Here is a 21,169-nt window from a genome sequence, read left to right as displayed (position 1 = left end):
ACTTCTGTGCTCACCTGAGGACTGGTCCTCAGGTGAGGTCACTTTTCAGACCTATGGTAATAAACAAAGAAATCATTATGAAAGAAAGTTACCGCTACCGTTGTCTTCAGCATGCTCTAAAACGTCTTGGGGTAAAGTAGGAAGCTTTAATATCAAAAAGTGACAGAGAAATGACCGTCAACGGAAACTTCATGGATTTTTTTTTTCAAAATTTTTTGGCGGGTAAAATGGCTTGTCTGGACGTCAATGAAATGGCCATTACATCCCCAATACTTGGTTTGAGTCATATAAGTTAGGCTTGGTGCATTGTCAGACATGTCAGTGAGGGATCCTAGGCTTGAAATTGGAGGGAAGGTGACGGCAAAGGCTTGTCATGTTGTGCATCTGAGCGAGTGCGCATGGAGAAATGGCGCCAACAAACACACCAAGCAACTTGTTGGAATGGTTGTAGACGTCATGACCACCCCTGTATCCCTTTCAACCGGGCGTACCTCTACTTTGATAACAGCAGTTTATGATTTTGGAGAGGATTTGTTCCAGGAAAACACACTGAACATTCGGAGTGTAAAGGCATTTGTACTGCCAGAAATGTCCTTAATTGAGGAAGAGCAGCAGAGGCTTTGCGGGCAGCAGAAGCAGACTTTGACGCCGGAAACTTGATGGAATAAATGGTCGAAGCCCCAGTAGCCGAAATGGTTGAAACCCTGGCTGGCATAGAGCCTGATACCTTGGTCGACACAGAGCCCGATACCCCGGTTGACACAGAGCCTGATAGCCCGGTGGCCGAAATTGTCGAAACCCTGGTTGACACAGAGTCCGAAAACCCAATAGCCACAGTGCACCAAACAGAGTGGTATGTGAATAAAAGAAAAACCCGGCTGGATGTGAACGGCCATGTCTATATTAGGCACTTCCATATCCGTACTTCAGTTGGTGACCTTATTGGTCAAGACTCTGACAATTATCCATCGCTTCGTTTTGGGTAGTAAAGGCGGCCTTTTCCGCGTCGGTACCAAACAATTCCAGAGCCGAATCCAAACCAACCTTGTCCCGCATACCGTAAATATAGGCCTTGAGTTTGTAACGTTTGTCGGACGGTTCTTGCACGAGTTTGTCCTTGCACGAGTTTGTCCTTGAGCGCCATGGCCAGTTCAACCTGGCACGCCTTTTGAATTTTGCCATCGGTCCAATCCAACGGACGCGTTGTGGTAAAGACCAAATTGGTCTTTTTCACCTTCTTCTTGTTCTCCGGAGCGGCATCTTCCTCACCATCCTTAAGGGGAGAAGGATCCGACATCTCGGATTCCTCCTTGTTGGCAATCTCTTCCATCAGTTGTGCCAAACTCAGTTGGATGATACCGTGAATATCCTCTTTGACGTTGACGCAAATTTTTTTGGCTTCCTCGGATATGGGCGCCTGCACGGAAAAGGTCGCAATTGCGTTTCCAAAAGCCAGCAAGCCGTATTCGAGGGCCTTTTTATTGTATTCCGCCAGCACGGCGAAGGTTCCCTGGTTCCGTTTCAATGTCATTCGACGCACAATGGTAAAGGACAAACTGCGGTCAAACATGACAACGGCATTGGTCGGCTGGGCACCCGTGATGGCGTCCACTTCCATGCCTTGCGCCTCGTCGTTGGCGTCCTCGTCCCATTGCAGTTGAAAGGGCCAGGCTTAGAATTTGTGAATGTTGTAGGGAAGGACCTTGAACCGGGGTGACAGGATAGCGGATTGCAGGGCCGCGCCATGGGCGACGGCTTTGTTGGCGTTGATTGTCATGGAGAGCACTTCCGTAGCCGCCGCGCCGGCTCCACTGTTGGTGAGGAATCCCGTGAGGGCCTATTTGACGGAACCGATGCGGGTCGAGCCACCCATAATTTCGACCGAGTGCAAATCGGCCGCCGTGAGTTTGCCTTCGGCCAAGGCCTGGACTAGGGGAGCGAGTTGGACAAGGACAGCCCAACAATCTCAAGAACTGGAGAGCCGCAATGTGGTCTCTATGCACATCTTACCCCCACCAAAAAAAGAAAGAAAGAACAAAGATGGTACTATTAAAAACCAAAGACAGCAGGGAAGGTGTTTCGTGTGTTCCAAGAAGACCACATATGTTTGCTCTGTATCCAAAGATGTTGCGACAATTGAAAGCAAAGAACAATGGATTTGCTACACAACAGGAGGGCAGCTATGCTTTGCCCAACACCTGACTACCTTGCATGGTAGTTAAAGACTTTATCTTACTAATTGGATACAAGTAACTCCTAGTATTTATGGTAAAAGTGTGTTTCTTAACCATCATAGCTAATTCCCTATTATCTGTATAGTTTTGTACCGTGTCTACAGGATTGTCTACAGGATTTCGCCCATTTACTTATTTTTTTTGTGTCAATTGAAGGCAAAGAATCATAGATTTGCTACTTAACGGGAGGGCAGCCATGCTTTGCCCAACACCTGACTACTTTGCATGGTAGTTAAAGACTTTATAGTACTAATTGGATACAAGTAACTCCTAGTATTTATGGTAAAAATGTGTTTCTTAACCATCATAGCAAAATCCCTTTTACCTGTATAGTTTTGTACCGTGTCTACAGGATTTGGCCCATTTGTTTCTCTATTTTTGCGTCCTCAGCTGAGGACAAATGCCTGCCTCAGCTGAGGACAAGGGCCGGTAGAATAGACACTAGACCGTCGATCGCTCTGATTAGAACTTTCTCGTTTTCTTGGATTCGTCGTGAGACCGAAAGATAATTCCATGGTTTGGGATCCAGAAGCTGACATTTCAAAACATTGATATCTCTCGAAGGGTTTCACAGTACAGTTTTCGGCGAAGCACGTATTAAAAAGCCGTAATCACTGTAATGGAGAAGCCATCTCCGGGCGATGCAGTAAATTGTGTTGGTTTTATCAACGAGAGCCAGCATGAAATCAATCTAGAAGACGAAGGACCTCCCAAACAAGCCAGCGACGATATGCATGCCAGCCAGAGGCCGTCGGCAGAAAGCGAGCGTCGCATGCAACGCAGAATGGGGGTTTCAGCTGAAGATGCACCCTATGACATCACTTACCATCCTGGGCGAGTTCAATTCTATGCTCCTCCCATGCAGCGTCAACGATGGGGTGAAACTCAGGTTCTCCCTCGAGTGAATTGGGGGGACTTGTTTTTTGATCTGTTTTACGTTGCTGCTACGTACAACGTTTCCAATATTGTTATACAGCAGCCAGACAAGGAAGGTTTGCTGTATGCCGCTGGTACTTTTCTTCCTGTGATGGGATTCTGGATGGACAAGACGTCGTATGATGCGCGATTTGTCAATGGAGATGATTTATTCCATCGAGTGTATCAAACGTTGATGCTCTGCATCATCGCACTAGCTATTTTGCACATTCGACCGGTAGAGATCATGTCGAATTCCTCAGAAAACAGTAGCATGCTTGTCTTTTGCGCATGTCTTGTCATCGAGCGCATTCTCGTAATCGGTCTGTACGCAGATATTTACTACTGTGGAGTTGGGCAACGAGTTATCAAAAAAGCTGCGTTCGACCAGATTTGCCGCATGCTCATTCCAGGTCTTGTGTACGGCATTGGAGCCGTGTTAGCAGGAATAGAATACTTCGGCAGGGATACAAGTGCAAGTACAAGAGATTTGGCCGAAGTTGACAACGAGGTCAACAGTGCTACGGAAGATTCTACTTTCCAAGAAGCGGGGCCCAACTTTACAAGAAACATTCCAATCTTATTGTGTCTTCTTGGCCATGTTGGATTTGTTTTGGCGTTGATTGTCTGGATCACTTTTTTCTTCCCGGCGGGTGGTCGGCACAAAGAAATGTGAGTACATGACCCCTACAGCTTTCAACAGTGTGTATGTCTTCAAGTTGCCAGTTCTAACCGGTCCAGCATTTTAGCACCGTCCCTTTGAATATAGCGTTTGTGATTCACAGAAACGGAGAGTGGATAATGCTTATGCTCGGGGAGTCAATTTTCAGCATTTTGATTGTTGATATTCCTGACGAAGGGTCAGATTTTTATATCACATTTTATTCTGGGATTTTACTGGTGATTCTGCTCCAGATCCTTCACTTTCGATCCCAACCACACGACCCCAATGTTCATGCTATGCGCAGACACAAAAACGCTGGTATCTTATGGAATGCAGTGAATCAGATCTACTCGTGTGCTTTGGTGTCACTGGGAGCAGCGTTTACTTTCTTTTTGACTAACTTCGAGCTTGATAGCTCCTACAGTCGACAACTGGCTGAGGGCGGGAGTGGTCTTTCTGTAGAGGAAGCTGAGGAAAAAGCCGCCCATATATTCTGCGGCTCCCTCAGTATTGTCTTTCTCTCCCTAGATGTTATGGAAGTTCTTCACCTTGGTGTCGACGAGAGCAAGGATCGCTGTTTGTGTGAACAAAGGCGAACCTACAATGGCAAAGGAATTGCACTACTGGCGGCTCGCATTGGACTTTTAGTCTTTACTGGAACTCTAAGCCAGTGGGTAACGGGGGCGGAGGTTTTATGCTGTATTGTGGCGTCTTGTGTTCTAATGCAGCTACTTCTTCGTAAGCTGGGAGCAATGTATTTGATACATCATCAAATCTCCGACATCCCGGAAAAGTAAAGGGTACGGACGTTCATGCAGTACGAGGACTCTTCTTCCAGCTTCGGAAATTTACATTCAAACCATCTTTTCTGTTACAATTAGTAATATAGTCACCTTTTCGGAGCAATAGGCGTTTCACTGTTATATTTCACGTTTATTGGCAAACAAGTCTGTTACTGTTAGCAGTAAACTTATTGCAATTGCGACCACGGAGGGATTTAAAGTTCGGGTTTCCATAGCGAATTGAAAGGGCGGGGTTTCCCTTATCTGTTCCACACATATATTTCCAATCAATTGTAGATTACCGACAAGCGTAGTCTTGATCACATACATCTAGAATCAATGGCAGGCGACTCTGAATTCGATAACGGCAAGCAGGTTTCCGGTCGGAAGCGCAAGGCTGACGTATTGGGGCGACTCGGTACTGCCAAAGGCACTACCTCCATGGTGTTGTCCAAGGGGGGTCGTGGATCCGTGTCCGGTTGGACGTCCTGCCCTTTGTGCGGACGGCATTCCGTCAAGAAATACGCTCTCGGTCGTGGTATCGCGTCTCATCTTCACGCTGTGCATACGCCGTGGAAGCCAGGGAAAATAGAACGTAAAAAACGCCGCAGATTACTGGAGAGGCAACTTTCCGAGCGAAAGCGGGAGCCTTCGTCCAACATGAGTGATATATGTGGAAGGGATTCGTCCGAGGCCCGAAATGACGTAACATGGAAGCCAACTCACGAAGAAGTAGAGGCATGGGATTTGGAAGTGATCCGAATCATCCAAAACATTGATGCAAATGCTTTGAAAGGCAATATGGTCAGCTCAAAGGACTTGGTTCCACCAGGCTTTGATCGCAAAGGACAGCACGTTCAAAATTATCGCGAAAGCCTTCCTAAATTTCTGAAAGCCGCATCTGAAGGTAACCTAGTCCAACTTCGAAAGATGGTCGATTGTTCTAGTGCGCAAAGTGGGTGCGAACTCAATGCTGTTCTTGATACTCGCGATCGGCACGGGTCTCTGGCCGAGCACTGGGCAGCTGGAGGCGGACATTTGATTTGTTTGAAATATTTGTTTGAAGAACGAAATCGGGTGAGGTCAGCTTCGAGTGAAACCAGAACAAATCTGACTCTCTCGACGGAAAAGACCCGACGCAGACGGGATGGAAAGACCTGTTTACACTACGCTGCCCGGAACGGTCATTTGAATTGCATACGCTTCTTAGTAGAACAGGAAGGGTGTAAGGTAGACGACACGTCTGGTGACGGTACATCACCTTTGCATTTGGCGTGCTTTGGTGGTTACCTTGAAGTTGTCAAGTATTTGGTCGAACAAGGAGCGAACGTGGCATTGGAAAACGAATGGGGATGCAATGCCTCTCATTGGATAGCCATGACTCAAAATGTATCGGAAGAGCAAGTGCGTGCCTTATGTCGGTTTCTGCAGTCGCAAAATATTTCTTTTATGCAGGTCCAGAAACAGGGACACTGCGCTTTACACAAGTCGGCGCAGCGAATGAACAGACACGTCATCCGGTGGATGCTTCAGCTTGAATCTGAAGGCGGTGCTGGATTGTCAAAGGACGAACTTAAAAGGGCGGCCCTCCCGGATGTTGGCGGTCATACTCCGGTCGCGATTTGGCAGTCAGTTGGAGGCGATGAGGAATTCGGCAAGTGGTTTGCGGCTAAAATAGTTTCCATTTAATTATAAAAATCATTTGCTACAAGTTAAACTTCCAGATGCACACGGATCCGTCATCGCCGGCAGTGGCAAGGATGGAGCCATCTGAAGGGTGCCAACTTACGCAATTGACATCTCCTAGCTCATTTGTAGCCGATGTTTCTACGGTAAAAAGAGGTTGATCAGAAACGCTACCAGACACCTCTCGGAATATTTGTATCCGGTTGTCAGCCCCGGCCGTTGCTATCCGTCCGTGGCCGGCCCGTGACGGAGCGTACGCAACCGAAAATATACTTGCCAAATGCGCATCTGGAAGATGCCCCACACATTTCCACAGGCCGTTCCGATTTTTGCCTTCGTCAGGGAAGTGTCTCTTCTTCTCGGAAGCTGTATAGCATTTATAAATACCTAGGCTCTGGTCGTCGGAACCCGATATCATCCGTAGTCCACTGGGAGACATGGCCAATGACCAAATAGTTGAAGAATGAACGTCTTCAATCGAGGCCGCACAGTACCAATCACCGGCGTCTTCGGCCCAGCACTTGATAGTATTGTCGTATGAAGAGGAAAGTAAAATCTCGTCCCCGTCGCCCCACTCGTCGTGACTACTTGTAAATTGTACGCACTTAACGTCACCTTCGTGACCATGAAGGACAGCGATGCATTCGAAATCACCACCACCAGAGTTGTGGCCTGACGGTGACGGGTGGGCTGCGCTGGGGCCACCAATAGCACCAGGCAAAAAGCATTCCCAGATCCAAACGGTCTTGTCGCGTCCACAGCTTGCCAAAAGTGACCCAGTGGCATTCCATTGCACACACTTGACTTCACTCTCGTGGCCTTCCAACTGAGCCGTACACTCCCATTCGTCCACCCCTGATGGACTTTTTGCTGATGCTGTGACTAGTGCTCCATTTGTGGCAGGGTAGTGTTCCCATACCGCAACAGTGCCGTCGAATGATGCTGAGGCTAGGATCAGCGGCGTTCGAATGGGTGCAAATGCGATGGATCGGATCGTCCGTGTTTGAATGCCCGTTAGCGTCGCGTCCAGAATCCACCCGCTATCTTCATGAAAGGGCGACTGCTGCTTCCAAATCCGGACGCAAGGTTCGATTGCTCCGTAGCAGACGGCCAAATATCGGCCATCCCTGGAGAAGGCAACTTGCCAAGCCGGCTCACGGCCGTGAAACCGTAGAATTTCTTCACCGTGGCCAATAGTGCGAACCGGAGGCGACAAAACTTCGTGGCAAACCAGCGACATTTTTGCTGTTTCGTGTCGGTTGACTTTGTGAGTTTGTGGGGAAGTATAGGCTGGCGGTGCTTGGTACCCAGCTGATGGCAATAAAAAAAGGCAACGGTGCTTCGAACTCATTCACTCTCAGTCGAAGGATGTATATGATACCGCCAATTTCCTTCATTCCTTTTTCACTGTCAGACTTGTTTTTGACGGGCCAGAACAGAGCATTTGTGATGGTTCAAGGTCAGGCCTTCCGTCCCAGAGGATGCGTACTATTGTCACTTTCGAATTTCTTTTGAAGAACTACCTATTTCTATTCTCTCACGTAGGGTCAATACGTAGAGAGCTAGACAGCGAATTTAAAAAACAAACGCACAAGCTGCCAGTATCTTTGATGTAAACTGAGAATAATATGGCGGGTCGTTCACCATCGCTAAGAAAAAAATCAGTCTGGGAATCATTTGCTGATATGAAATAGCTTCCAATACGAGAGAGCTGGCTTTACAGTGGAGGAACTTTAGAATGCAACTTTAATGTTTTGAGTCTCTACTAGTTCTAATCGTTATTTTAGCGTCCTGTCACATTGATGTTCTTCCTCACGTAAAAGTTAGGAAACTCAACTCTCAATAATCATTCTTCCGCGTGTGAATTCTATTTCGATTTGTCAATCTCTTGCACGTTTCCTAAAACACACTGCACCTCAATATCAGCCTCAGGGAGTCCAACGTGTTGGAAGATGGTCAAGGCTTCCCAGTACGCTTTCCGAGCCTCCGGGATTCGGTTGGCCTGGTAGCGAACATTGCCCAATGCTGCCAAGGTTCGGGCTACATGTATATGATCTCGTCCAAGGACTTTGATTTGCATGTCCCTAGATTCTACAAAGTACTCTTCCGCTTTACCAAACTCGCCTGCCTGCTGGTACACATTTCCGATGTTGTGTAACGTTGTGGCAATTTCTGCCTGGTTATCTGCTCCTTCCGCAAGCGCTTCCCTCACTTCGAGAGCACGCTCCAAGTGTTCAACTGCGGTATCAAATCGGTTCAGCTTTCCTAAGGCAATGCCGATATTATTGCAAGTATTGGCCACATCTACCAGAGACAGGCAAACTTGCGAACGAATTTCGAGAGCATTTTCCCAGCATGACAGCGCATCTTCCCAGTTCCCCTCCTTGGCCTTTTGCAAGCCTTTAGCGTTCCATCCATTTCCAACGGCGATTCCTCGCTTGCGGAAATGCGATCGGGGCGTAAACTTCTGTTTGGGAGGATGCTCCGAAGGTTTTGAAGGCTCACCAGCAAAATCTTTTCGAGAAGCTCCTGCCAGCGACACTGTTCGCGTGCTGGTTTCCTTACCGAAATCGGTCAAAAGAGCCCTACCTGGAGTCGTTATAATCTGGCGCGCTAATTCCAAGTCCTTTTCATCAATTCGGTCCAACCAATCCATGACAAAAAACGGTTTCGCGGTTGGCAAGAAAGATTTTGATGAGGGCTCCATGGACCGCGCCAACATCTCCATCGAGCTGCAAGCTACATCACGGGGCGAAGCCGGTCGACTGATATCTTTATCAATCTTTGCAGTAGGGGCGACGGACGCCATGCTACCCTCGCTTTCGTGCGATGCAACCATTGCTCAGCTTATTGCATTAGCACAATCCGTAAGGATCTTTTTGCCCGCCTTGGCTTGCAGTGCCGTCTCCGTTCACCAGTTCCAATTTATGGGACTGTTGACCAGTAGCTCTAATAGTAAGGAATCGTTCTCACAGTCAATGGTACAGAAACCAGATGCTACTAGTCTTGCAAATTTTTGGTAAGCACCAATGAGATCGTTTTTCCTATGTCTTCGAATATGTGCAATAAGTAACATGGTGTGCTTAGTCATCTTGAAGTAATTTTTGCATCTGCTTCTCTTCATAAATGCAAGAAATTTGGCATGGGCGAGCAGATCATTGTTCAAGTTTGTTCAGAGCGGTTCGAGACTCCGATATAAATTTTGTCGGAAAACAAAACTTCGCCAAAATTCCGACCCAGACGGTTTTGCAAAGAGTAAGAACCCAATCACTGACACTGGGTCTTGTTATTCCGTGGCTGTAAGTGCGTGCAAATATATGTTAGAAATCGACTTACGTTAGTCGAGTGTTAATCGCCAATTCCTAACCCCGTTCTCTTTGAATCAGTCACAGGCATCCGCCCGCAACTTCGGAGTGATTTGCATTGAGAGTCCGCCTTATAGAGCTCGGCGTGGGACAAAAGAACTAGTAATGAGATAGAGTAGAGTGTAATCAGTCCTAATGATGTTAGTTTCTTCTATTTTCTACCTCGGACTAATGTTGTCTTCCATAAACCAATTCCGGTGATGAACAGTCACCAGTGTCACCCCGGTATGGATGGTGAAGAGGGGACACGGGAGCAGTAACGTCGAGTTGATTTTCTGTTTCTTCCTCGTCAGCTTCTGTCTCGTCTAGCAAATTGCGCGATTGTTCGCTTGGACTGTAATCGTCTTGACGAGTTTTACTTCGTGTGTTGCGTCCATCTCGGCGAGGCTGAGATATAGTTCTAGGACGAACGGAACGAGAAGAAAAATCATCGCGGGGCCTTTGATCCTGCGAGTCTTCGATGACGCTGCTGAATAGAGGTGTTACAGAAGTTGACGTCAGCGTTGCATTTGTCTCGCGGTCGTCGACGTCGTCGTCGCTTTCATCCGTGTCATGGTCTCTGGTTCTGTGTGTTGTACTTTGAGTTGCATGGGATAAAAGGCCGAAAGAAGATTCTTCCTGCTGCTCTACTTGCGCCCGCCCCGGATACACGTGCTGTTTTTCCAATGGCCCAACACCTGCAGCACTTTGGTTACTGGCGTCGTCATCCTCGTCGTCGTCATCCTCGTCGTCTTCATCCTCGAGACATACCATTATAAAGTCAACAAAGTTCGGATTGCCATCGCCAACATTTGCGTCAATGACTTGATGCTGAATGGCCATCATCCCACTAGTGTTCATCGTTATACACGTCTCTTCCGCAATGTCCAATCCCCGCATGCTCCCCAAGAACGAATTCAATGGGTATGATCGAGCCTTAGCACTTTCCGTCTTAGACAGTTCTAGCGAAACTACATGGCTTCCGCGGGCTGGAATCGAAACCAAACATTCTCCCAAATGCCCCACCGTCGCCATTTCCAGCCCATTCGGTCCCAAAGCACAAGTGGCACAAGACGCCCCTGTCACGCACTCCAGCTCGGTAATGATCTCTCCTAAGGTCTCTGATTTGACAATTATACGAGCTGCTACTGGAGAAGAGCGAAAGGCCAACGCCAATGAGTTGCCGATGTCATCTTCCGGTGTCAGCATTCCTGGGATAGCTGTAGTAGATAAAACACCCGATTCCTCTAGCAGCTCAATCTTGAAGAGCTCTTGTGTCAGATTGTACGAAAGGAAGAGTTTTGTATGATCCAGATTCTGAGTCCCTAAAAGGTGGAGGCATTCGACGACGGTTGACAGATTGACACAGAACTTCGCCCCGATTTGAACAAGGATCCGGAAAACTGGAATGTGAGAAGAAAGCCAGAGCGTAACACTTATTTGTGGCAGGAAATCACGTACCTCCCCTCCGGCTTGCCACGCTTCTGTCGAAGCCCCAGGTGGGGTTACGACACGATATTCGGAAAACAATCCTGCCTGAATATCCACCGAGGCTTGGATTTGTTTGGAACTACCCGAGACGTGAAATGTCAATGAGGATGGACTGCAAAAGACAGTAACCGGTTGCATCGTGTTGGTAGATGATCCACGACTCCGGCGATGGCTTTGAGTCAAGCGTTCGCGGTTGACATCTCGACTAGTCGAATTGCTGCTACCGGAAATATGCTGCAAACAGCTCAATAATGTCGAGACAGCCTTGGCCGATTCGCATCGACAGGAAACGACCCACTCGTCCTCGTCAGCTATGGGCTTGCTGATAGCGTCGCTTCCAGGTCTTTGCATTTCTTCTACGCTTATACCGTCGATCTGTACCAAGGCTATCTGGGCTACCATCGCGAGTTGGCGGCTTGTTTCCCTCTCCCCTCCGAATCGATGTTTCCGCTTTCTAGCTCTATTCCTGTTGACTGGGGTGCAACAATGTCGTCGCCTTCGTAACTTCCCTTGAATGATTTTTTGTGCGAAGCTCAAGCATGCAGAGCCTAGGATAGGACTGAGCGTCTCTCTAACAATGACAGTGTTCGATCTGTCTTCCAAACGGCATGCAGGTTTATTCGAGTTTGAAGTCGATGTCATTATACGGGAGTTGGGAGCTGTGCAAGCGTCCGTCGTCGTACGCTATTTTATAGACTTTTTCGAATCGCTATGAGGGATATGCTCTACGGTGCTGGATTCTGAATTCTATCGGAGAACTTTGGAGTCAAGAAACCCGAGAATTTACAGTTACCCCAAAAGTTAAGAGACTTGTCAAGGCGAAACAAAACGCCACACGACCTCACTTGGGGCTGGAAGCCATGGCAACCCGACGGGTTTTTACTGCCAATGGGCCAAAAATCTTGAAGACAAGTATTGCATCGCAACGTGTTTCTCAGTGGTACATACGGAACAGCTTCTTTTCGACTGGAAATCAAAGAAACGATTCCAAATTCGACGAATGGATTCCACCTGAACAACCCCTATCAGGAGACAAGGGTCAATCCCATCTGTACGTGACGCCACGGATGGAGCAAGACGATGAAGATGTTGATGAAGAAGAGGCTCTTCGTCGGTTGGAAGTAGCTCTGCAAAAGCTAGACGAGGAAGAGGCACGATCGAAACAAGAACATCACGCTTCTGATGGCACTGGAGCAAAGGGTGAAGAGACTGTTGATTGGTTGCAAACCCGAAGGTCTGTTCTTGGCGATGACGGATTCGATATGGTCAAGCCATCGGAAGCAGCTTTGAAGATTCAGCAAGCGTCGGATATAGCTGTCAAAGAATTCACTCTGTTCACAAAGGATGAAATTGCTGCGTGTTTGAAAGCACTAGGTGGTCGAGATATTATCGTCGTTCTAGACGATCCTAAGAAAAAACGATTTGGCGGTGCTGTTATTGGAATGATCATCGTCACCGGAACAAGTACTGTCCAATTGCGCAAACTCGCCGATGCCCTTGTTCGCCAGTTGCGTCGGCGCAAGCTGCAAGAGCGTGGTGTCGTAGGAGCGCAACTCGGAGCCGAATGCTCGGACGATCCCAACGAAGGGTGGGTCGTCGTTGACTGCCACAACTATATCGTTCACCTACAGGACGAAAGAATGCGTCGAGCACTTAAATTAGAGGCTTTGTGGACTGGTCGAGATCGTTTGTACGATCTCAACATAGCGGACGAGGATGAGGTTGACAAATATGTAGCTGAAAACCCTGTGCCGGAAGGCTACGAGAGGACTGTCTTCGACTGGGATACTAGACTCCGAGAACTACAGAAAAATCGATGGGTGTCGCCCAATAAGCCGCTTGTTCCAAAGAAGCGGACAAGAAAAACACGAAAACGATAGAAATTGTAAGCTGATTAGAGCTTCAAATGTCAATTGATCATTGATACGCTGTAGCAGGGGGGAGGCTATCTAATAGTGTTTACAAAGGAACAATCACCATCTGCAAAGGTAAATCTCTGGAGTGCCCCCGCAAGTTACCACTGCTTTCCAATGGACAGTCAATTGAAACCTACAGCATCAATCTGCTGCTGCCGTTGCCTTTTGCATATGCAATCAAATCTGCTTACAGATACATTAGCTCAATTCAAAAACAATTCAAAGTGATTTTTCGGGATGAAGAAGTCAACAGATAAAAAGTTTGAGGTTTGCCACAGTTCAAATTTATTTCATATTATTGTAAGCTCTTACAAGCGGCCACCACTTCCGGCAAGACCAGTCTCCTCAACCGGCGCGACCGGAGTACCGACATCGCCTGCTGTCTTTTCATCAGCACTGTGCCATTCCATGAGTTCAGTGACATCGAACTTGGGCTTCTTAAGCACTTTCACCTTACGGATGTAACAATCCTTGATGGGAAAGATAGAAGTAGCTGTTCGTGCGATTTGATCGCCAATGGGAGCAGAAATGAGCTCCTTGACGAGAGATTTGAGATCTCCCTTCGTTCCGAGCTCACTCATGACAGAAACCATCTTGGCACGGATGGCACGGATTTGGGCGGACTTCGCGTAGCATGTATTCTTGATTTGGTTTTCCTGCGGGCGAGTAAAGGCAATGCAGAACATACGGACAGTGTATCCATCGGTCGTTCGGCAATCAACGCTGCCTTCAATGATAGACTGCTTCTTTCGGATAAGACTACAGAGCTTATCACGGGTCATGTCCATGCCATGAAAATTGGTAAGGCAATTGTATCCCTGCACATCCTCAACACAAAGCTTGATCTTTCGGTAGGCCAAAGCCTCGTTCTTGTTCAGGTCAGCAAGGCTCATTTCAATAACACGTCCCTTCAAGCCCTCGGAGGCAATTTTAGTACCCTGCGTCTTGGTAATTAGAGTACGTCCAGCATCCTTGGTGGCGAAGAGAGACGGCGCAACAAACTTGTACCATTCTTTTTTCAAAAAGGGGTCAACCGCCTTTTTGCGGCTACCCTTTTTGCTTTTTGTCAATCGCTTGTTCTTTCCCTGTTCACGAAAGAAGAGTAAAACATTAGAAAACCACAATTTGTGTATGAACACAAATTACTTCCGCTGCGCTCATCAGCGACTAAGCGGACAGGAACCATTCTCATTTTGTCCCGTTACCAGTCATATTTATTCTCTTTACTATTCTCCGTCTTCTCCGTAGAAACTCTTCATCTCCGTACACAGGTTCAAGCATCTGATGGACTTACAACGGCCATGATGTATCGTCTTTGTCAATCCAACAACTCTACCAGAAGCGAGTAAAGGCGAGATGATGAAGAGGCGCAGCAATTCAGGTTGACTGTAAGAGGCCCCAGTTTTTGGCTGCCCAGCAATTTTTAGTAATGCGATAAGCGGCCCCCGTCTGTCCTTTATTCGGACCTACTGGTCTTTTAGACATACCAAACACAGCGGATGATGACGTATATGACATCATCAACACGATCTAATTTGACGATATGGGACTGTGCCGGGTCGACCGACGGAGCCTCACTATCAGAAAAGAGTCAACACATTGCGACACCGCTCCGCATCAGAACGACGCCCTTTGTCGCGTAATCAAAGGAAACTCATTAATGGAAGCCAGGCAAGGACGTAAAAGCAAGGCAACTTGACTGATTTGCCGGCCCGATTTCAGCAAAGAACACACACGCAGCAACCCTGGAACACTCCGGGATCTTCTCGAAGCAACTGCCCAGAAAGTCACCGATTTTCTAATTTCTACTCATTGCGGCATATCACTGCTAATTTTCAGCGCCTGTGATACTTTTCAAATGGCATCCATTCAGACTCTTTGTAGCTTCTTGCAGCGTACATCCCTGTCTAAGTTTGCTACGCTCTCGAATGTAACAGTCCGTGCAGCTTTGACTGTTACCGCTACCGCTCAAAAATCCCTGGCCATCTGCCATCGCCCATTTTCGAGCGCTCCATTGACCCCGTTTGACGAAGACTTTTCGAAGATGTCCAACGAAGAACTGGCCGATACTTCAACAATTCCTGGCTGGGGTTTGATCCATTCTCCGCCACGCAAGTTTCCGCGCGGTGCTCTTTTGGGAACTGTTGTGTCGGACAAAATGAACAAAACAATCAATGTGGCTGTCAAACGGTATCGTTTGGTTCCAAAGATCAGGAAAAAGATGACGTACACTCGGAAGTTTATGGCACACGATGAAAAAGAAGTTGCGAATATAGGCGACTTGGTCATGATTACCCCATGCCACAGGCTTTCGAAGCACAAGCACTTTATGCTTCGAGAAATCATCCGGCCAAAGGGACAGATTTAGAGAATATATATTTTTTCACCAGATTGCCTATTCGAACGTTGATCGTGAACAAATCTGTAGCTAAAATTTTTATTGTCTATAGTCTTAGTTTGGTTAAGTTCTATACCAAAGAGCATGAAGAAACGAGATCATCTATCGTCGTCAGCAAACCATTTGATCGGTTCGCACACCAATCAATTCGGGTAAAATCCAAAATTGCTGGAGAGCAAATCATCAGAGTGTCTGATTGTCCTACGACTGCAACCAAGAGAACTTCTCTTTCAATCTGCGACTCCGCCTTTTGAAAGAAACGAAATCATTGTCTAAATTGTGAGCAAGAAGCGAGAATTTACATGTCAAGGCTAGAAGCTGGAGACACAAGTCAATTTTTATTAACTGTAACTTATTTTTAACTGTGAGTAGAGCCTACTTGAAAAATGCTGCAAGGATTGTGCTGGCGAACAGACGAAAATCTATGAGAGCAACCAGAAACACGAAAAGTACCATGGTCGCTTACAGTCAAGAAGATAACCATGAAAATGTACGGATGAGAGTAAAGTGTTTGCAACCCTGAACCGAAGAGAAAACCAGTAGATACGGGCATTTGCTGCACCAGGGCCGTCTGAAAGGTTAAACGTTACTTCTGCTGTAATCAACAAAATGATGGGAGAGGGAGCATCAGCGAAAGAAACAACCTTGTCAAGTAGTCAGCATGTTATTCTCTTCTACAAATACCACCCCCTGTCAGCAGACAGAGAGATCACAAAAATTTATCGTTGCATCCTTGAGAAGCTGTGTCGAGCTTTGGATCTCAAAGGTAGGATCCTAATAGGATACTCGAAACGAGAAGGGATCAATGGGACGCTGGCTGGTTTACATGACAATGTGAGAGCGTTTACGTATGCGCTTCTTGGTTCCAGAGACAAGGTCAGTTCCCTGCATTCCGTTCTTTACAATGCTGTGACATCCTTCTGGTCAGAAAGCAAGTCCTTTTTTAGACGCATCAGTGAGCCAGAACTGCAGATGGACTGCCCGAAAGACTTCAAATGGTCTCAATATACCGAGCAGAAGCCCTTATTTCCCGACTTAAACATTAAGCTGGTCACCGAATTGATTGGAACTGGCGGCATCCTGTCCTCAATTTCTCTCGACGAGACCGGTAAAGGATACTTAAATCCCAAGGAGTGGAAAGAAGAAGTGTTGAACTCTTCTGTCCGCGATACGGTGATAATTGATTGCCGAAACACAAAAGAGTACCAGATTGGTCGTTTCGAAAACGCAATTGACCCTAAAACCACGACATTTAGTCAGTTTCCAAGATGGGTAAAAGAGCATGGGACTATACTTCGCGACAAGAAGATTCTGATGTATTGTACGGGAGGGATTCGGTGTGAAAAGGTACGCTGCAACATTCTTGCAAATAGTGCTTGTCTGAATTTACATTTAGCAAAACCCGATGCTGATAGCAAATTGGTGACGTCGCCTTAGGCCTCCGCGTACATAAGAAAGGAAATTCCTTCCGTAAAATCTGTCCAACATTTACAGGGAGGTATTCATAAATATCTCGAGGAGTTTGGAGGTGCCGCCAATGATATTTGGAAAGGAAAAAATTTTGTTTTTGACGGTCGACAAGCTGCTTCAGGGGAAGAGATAAAGCTGGGAAAAGACCAACAAACAGAGGTGGAGCGTGCAAGTTATGATGACCAAGCATTGAGCGACACTATAGGAAAGTGCGTGAACTGCTCCCGATCCTACGATTGTTTTGATCCTCACTGCGTTTGCACAGTTTGTCGGGAACCGTGTTTGGTCTGTCAGAATTGCCAAGACGACATATTGGAATATCACTGTGTCAACCATTTGCATTTGAAAACCTGTTATTTTACAGATCTTCGATACTTTGATAAGAAGAAACTGAATGAACAGCGCAGCGAGCTTCTTAGTCATTTTGAGGGCATTTCAATTGGACGGCGTTTTCGTCAAAAGCGTAAAACATTGCTGAAACAGATTGCTCGTATCGATGAACACATAATGGGGCTCGGTGAAGACATCAATGATGTGGAAAATGCACCCTGTCGACCCAAGTGTCGTAACTGTAGTACCTGGGACTGCTCTGGTGATTGCTGGGGGTTTCACGGACTGAAAAGGAAAGAGATACGTGATCAAAGGGCTACCGTTCAGCTAAAATATGAAGTATGGGAAAATGCTGTAGCGACAGTTGTCCTTTCCAAGACGGTACACCCAAAGAAGAAGGCACGTCAGATTTTACAGATCAATTCAGAGCTGCGGCTCCCATCATCTGCCTTTAGAGATCCTGACACGGGAATCAGGGCCCCGCCAAACTTCACAAGAATTTTGAATTGTTTTGTTAAAGCGAAGTGGTGCGGACATTCAATCGTCGATATGGTCACAAACGAATTCCCTGGACTATCCAAGCCAGGTGCTCTTGAAAAAATACTAGAGCATGGTCTGCTACGATTGAATGACCGCGCTGTGTCGCTGCTAGAATGTGTAGAACTACAGCTCAAACCATCCGACATTGTGAGCAGAGTGATTCACTGGCATGAAGCCCCTGTAATCGTCCCCGAAAAAATCATTGTAACAAAGATTCAGTTACATGCACTTGTGGCCGCAGAATACGGATTGAATGCCGACTCCGACGCTGCAGTTTATGTGTGCAATAAGCCATCCTCCGTCCCCGTACACCCAGCCGGCCCATTTTTATCGAATTCCTTGACGATAATGGTAGAGGCTCAAGTTGGGCTTCAATGCGGCTCGCTAAAGCCTGTACACCGAACCGATCGAGTGACAAGCGGGTTGACTCTTTGCTGTAAAAGCTCTGCTGTTGCTCGTATATTTCATAGGTGTCTTTCCGAAGGAACCGTCGACAAACTCTACGTTGCGAGGGTACATGGAAAATTTCCATCAACAAATAGTGAAATGCACTGTTTCCCTGCGCCCGTCTCTAGCAGCTGCGTATCTTGGAGACAGAAACATGGCGTTGTTGAAGTAGATGCAGCGGTACATACGCTGGATCCCGCCAACGGAGTGCGAATTGTGGACTCCGCTGGGAAACCTTCAAAGAGCGTGTTCAAGCTAGTGGACTTTAATCAGGCAGAAAATGTCTCGGTCATTGCTTGCCAGCCTATCACTGGGAGAAATCATCAACTAAGGGTTCATTTGCAGATGCTTGGATATCCGATTGTCAACGATACTCAGTATGGTGGACTGCAGTCTGAGGCTTCACAGATGAACGATCGAGCTATTGAGCTCCTTATGAGGGCAGGAGAAGTCGAAAGGAACGAAGGAGCATCCCCATCGCTTTTGCATGAGTCCGAAATATCGCTGACAGTGAATGCTCGCGACACCTATGCAGCAAGGGCGGCTTGCCGTTGTTGTGAAGGGAGGGTTGGCATCATGGAATCGTTCACGCCGTCGCAACTCCTTCATAGCGGACACTCGATTGATCTACATGCCCTTAAGTATACAGTGAACTTTCCACAAAGAAAGAAGTGTGCCAAGCAAATTGTTCCTTTGCCATCTTTATCATTCGAAGTTGACGGGCCAAGCTGGGCTACCGAAAAAGCAATATCTGCGGTAGTCTGGTTAGAAGGTTAGTCTGCACGGTAAAAATCTAGCAGTATCTATTCTTCGCAAGGAACCTATTATATCTTTATTCTACATACTCTACCTCATATTGCACTCATACGCGAAACCGGAGATTTTCCTTTCTTCTAGCTTTTAGCTAAAGGGCACGTCCTCTCGCGTATCTACTCCATAGCTCTCCATGAGAAAGAATTTTTTGGTCCCTATAACGTAAAATAAAACGTGACTTACAAGCCTAGCTGTTGTTATGGGTCGAAAACGAGGAAGCGGCTAATGGTTGGTTCAGTTACTGTAAACCGTCCAAAATCCCTCCGTCGCGTAAAAAGAAAAAAGCGACCATAAGTGAAAATTTACACGCAGAATCTGGAGACAAAGTTAGCCATCTGGTTCCGCCACCTAGGTATGTGCTTAGTAGGTCTGTTAATCTCACCGTAGTGGATACGTAGGTCCATATTTACAGTACATTCCATACAGGACGTGATGATACGCAACACAAGGTTAAATTATAGGGGTTGTGACATATTACCTATGTCACATCACCAGATCCACTGCCACTGGATTTGCTCAGTCCCCTCACATTATAATTCGTAACTCAGAATGATAAGGTGACCAAACAATCCGTCCAGCTCCTGGGATCACAACCAAATCGACAACCGTCTTTAAAAACAAATATAAAAATCATATCCACGTTGTAACAACGCTCACAGAAACCCACTCTTGTAATGCAATTCCGCATGGTGGGAGGTACGATGCTTCTTCCAAAGCAAAGGACCCAAATAAAGTCAATACAAGATCCTCGAAACTAGTTCTTGAATCCCATGACCATCCAAATTCTTCGTTAGCAAATCCGCTAAGTTTGTCTTGGTACTCTCATGAGCAATCCGAATGATGTCGGCCGCACACGCTTCTCTCACCCGATGATAGCAAATGCTAACATGTTTCTTTCTCAAAACCGACTCCGATCGCGACGCATTGGTAACTACTGATTAATTGTCCCCGAAAACATTTGCCGGTCCATCCAGAGGCAAATCCATCATTCGAAGTTTGTACCGCAAACCAATCAATAGCTCCGTTGCAATCTTCATCGCAACAAATTCCGAACCAAACATAGACGTTTCCACAGTGTTCTGTCGCTTCGAAAACCATATCACCGGTGCCTTGTTCACAAATATCAAAACACCCATTCTCGAACGACGCGTCACCTGGTCACCCGCATGATCAGCATCAACAAAAGCATTCAACTGAACTTCCTTTCCACGAGGCTCCGGCATATTACCTGGAATCGGTTCTTTCGCGTTGGGATAGAAATCCTGCCAATCACACTGAGTAAACTTGTCTTTCCACAAAATAAATGTATCGTCAAAAACAACTTTAGATCGACCATGTACCTTCAGATATCCAAATATGTGGAACACTTGATCCAAATGTCCCTCCCTGGGCTGAGCGAGATATTGCGACAGCATCGACACTTGCGCAAAGATATCAATCCGCCCCAATTCAACTGCCCATCGCAAGATTCCAATCAGATTTTGGTAATAATTAGCCTTCTCCGCTCCCAACACTGGTGATACATCCAATTCCGGATGGTATGATTGCGACATAACGGTGTGTCCCGACCGCGTGGTAAACCTCTGCCCAACTTTGAAAAGCTCATTTTCAACATTAGTTACCGCAGCTTTCCCGTAGTCGTCCGAACTCATATACCAATGCTCTTTGGTAGCTCCTGGCAATTTATACTTTCCAACGTTAGCACCCAAATAATGATTGGGAGGACCATACTTCTTCCGGGTCTTCGGATCTTCTTTAAACTTATAGAGACCTGATAACGTTTCCATAATCCGATCCGGCTTCTCTGAAACTGCCAAAATGTCATCAACATAAATGAGTACATATTCATAGTATTTGTCCCCATTACCTTTGACAGCGGGACGCAACCAAACGTCAGGATCCGCCACGCAGGGTCGAAACCGGAACTCTTTAAACCATATAATGCTCGAACAATTAACACTCGAAGCCCCTGTCTAGCTGCACCAAACTCCGGACCCGCAATGGTGTACACACTTTCCCGACACTTTCCCGACAATCCGCGTTTAGATAAGCATTCTGCGCATCCGCCGCCGCCATAAATGCAATCCGTACACTTTCTCTAGACACTACCGACGAATAAGTCAACACCGCCGGTGCTTC

The 21,169-nt window shown here is 46.8% G+C and overlaps 10 protein-coding genes across 10 annotated transcripts; 5 read left to right on the top strand and 5 right to left on the bottom strand.

Annotated features, from left to right (window-relative positions):
- Positions 1–961: 961 nt before the first annotated feature.
- On the bottom strand, positions 962–1,777 carry PHATRDRAFT_31898 (predicted protein; the record flags this gene model as incomplete). Its single annotated transcript, XM_002176706.1, has 2 exons — positions 962–1,642; positions 1,703–1,777. The coding sequence occupies 2 exons, from the start codon at positions 1,775–1,777 to the stop codon at positions 962–964; spliced, it is 756 nt and encodes a 251-aa protein (XP_002176742.1).
- An 898-nt stretch (positions 1,778–2,675) lies between these two features.
- PHATRDRAFT_42812 (predicted protein) lies at positions 2,676–4,610 on the top strand (the record flags this gene model as incomplete). The annotated part of the gene is made up of 2 exons (XM_002177203.1): positions 2,676–3,821; positions 3,899–4,610. Exons 1-2 carry the CDS (start codon positions 2,854–2,856, stop codon positions 4,608–4,610), a joined length of 1,680 nt encoding a protein of 559 aa, XP_002177239.1. The 5' UTR covers positions 2,676–2,853.
- A 281-nt stretch (positions 4,611–4,891) lies between these two features.
- PHATRDRAFT_42811 (predicted protein) lies at positions 4,892–6,284 on the top strand (the record flags this gene model as incomplete). The annotated part of the gene is made up of 1 exon (XM_002177202.1): positions 4,892–6,284. The coding sequence occupies exon 1, from the start codon at positions 4,935–4,937 to the stop codon at positions 6,282–6,284; it is 1,350 nt and encodes a 449-aa protein (XP_002177238.1). The 5' UTR covers positions 4,892–4,934.
- Positions 6,285–6,300: 16 nt separating this feature from the next.
- PHATRDRAFT_9020 (predicted protein) lies at positions 6,301–7,437 on the bottom strand (the record flags this gene model as incomplete). The annotated part of the gene is made up of 2 exons (XM_002176705.1): positions 6,301–6,953; positions 6,996–7,437. Coding segments are annotated over 2 exons (1,095 nt in total), but the record flags the coding sequence as incomplete, so codon positions are not given.
- Positions 7,438–8,015: 578 nt separating this feature from the next.
- On the bottom strand, positions 8,016–9,197 carry PHATRDRAFT_42809 (predicted protein). The gene has a single exon (XM_002176704.1). It carries the CDS (start codon positions 9,118–9,120, stop codon positions 8,149–8,151), a length of 972 nt encoding a protein of 323 aa, XP_002176740.1. The 5' UTR covers positions 9,121–9,197; the 3' UTR covers positions 8,016–8,148.
- A 566-nt stretch (positions 9,198–9,763) lies between these two features.
- Positions 9,764–11,766, bottom strand: PHATRDRAFT_42808 (predicted protein). The gene is made up of 2 exons (XM_002176703.1): positions 11,087–11,766; positions 9,764–10,996 (listed from the first exon to the last, which is right to left on the bottom strand). The coding sequence occupies exons 1-2, from the start codon at positions 11,756–11,758 to the stop codon at positions 9,815–9,817; spliced, it is 1,854 nt and encodes a 617-aa protein (XP_002176739.1). The 5' UTR covers positions 11,759–11,766; the 3' UTR covers positions 9,764–9,814.
- Positions 11,767–11,950: 184 nt separating this feature from the next.
- Positions 11,951–12,996, top strand: PHATRDRAFT_42807 (predicted protein; the record flags this gene model as incomplete). The annotated part of the gene is made up of 1 exon (XM_002177201.1): positions 11,951–12,996. The coding sequence occupies exon 1, from the start codon at positions 11,977–11,979 to the stop codon at positions 12,994–12,996; it is 1,020 nt and encodes a 339-aa protein (XP_002177237.1). The 5' UTR covers positions 11,951–11,976.
- Positions 12,997–13,296: 300 nt separating this feature from the next.
- PHATRDRAFT_17545 (predicted protein) lies at positions 13,297–14,410 on the bottom strand. Its single transcript, XM_002176702.1, has 2 exons — positions 14,327–14,410; positions 13,297–14,117 (listed from the first exon to the last, which is right to left on the bottom strand). The coding sequence occupies exons 1-2, from the start codon at positions 14,333–14,335 to the stop codon at positions 13,341–13,343; spliced, it is 786 nt and encodes a 261-aa protein (XP_002176738.1). The 5' UTR covers positions 14,336–14,410; the 3' UTR covers positions 13,297–13,340.
- A 753-nt stretch (positions 14,411–15,163) lies between these two features.
- PHATRDRAFT_9554 (predicted protein) lies at positions 15,164–15,400 on the top strand (the record flags this gene model as incomplete). Its single annotated transcript, XM_002177200.1, has 1 exon — positions 15,164–15,400. A coding segment is annotated over one exon (237 nt), but the record flags the coding sequence as incomplete, so codon positions are not given.
- A 2,634-nt stretch (positions 15,401–18,034) lies between these two features.
- Positions 18,035–18,601, top strand: PHATRDRAFT_8859 (predicted protein; the record flags this gene model as incomplete). The annotated part of the gene is made up of 2 exons (XM_002177199.1): positions 18,035–18,323; positions 18,387–18,601. Coding segments are annotated over 2 exons (504 nt in total), but the record flags the coding sequence as incomplete, so codon positions are not given.
- Between the last annotated feature and the right edge of the window lie 2,568 nt (positions 18,602–21,169).

Source organism: Phaeodactylum tricornutum, chromosome 1 (assembly GCF_000150955.2).
Source record: "Phaeodactylum tricornutum CCAP 1055/1 chromosome 1, whole genome shotgun sequence".
NCBI lineage: Eukaryota > Bacillariophyta > Bacillariophyceae > Surirellales > Neidiaceae > Phaeodactylum > Phaeodactylum tricornutum.
Note: the sequence above shows the minus strand (reverse complement) of the source record. Positions and strands in the feature narration are given on the sequence as shown.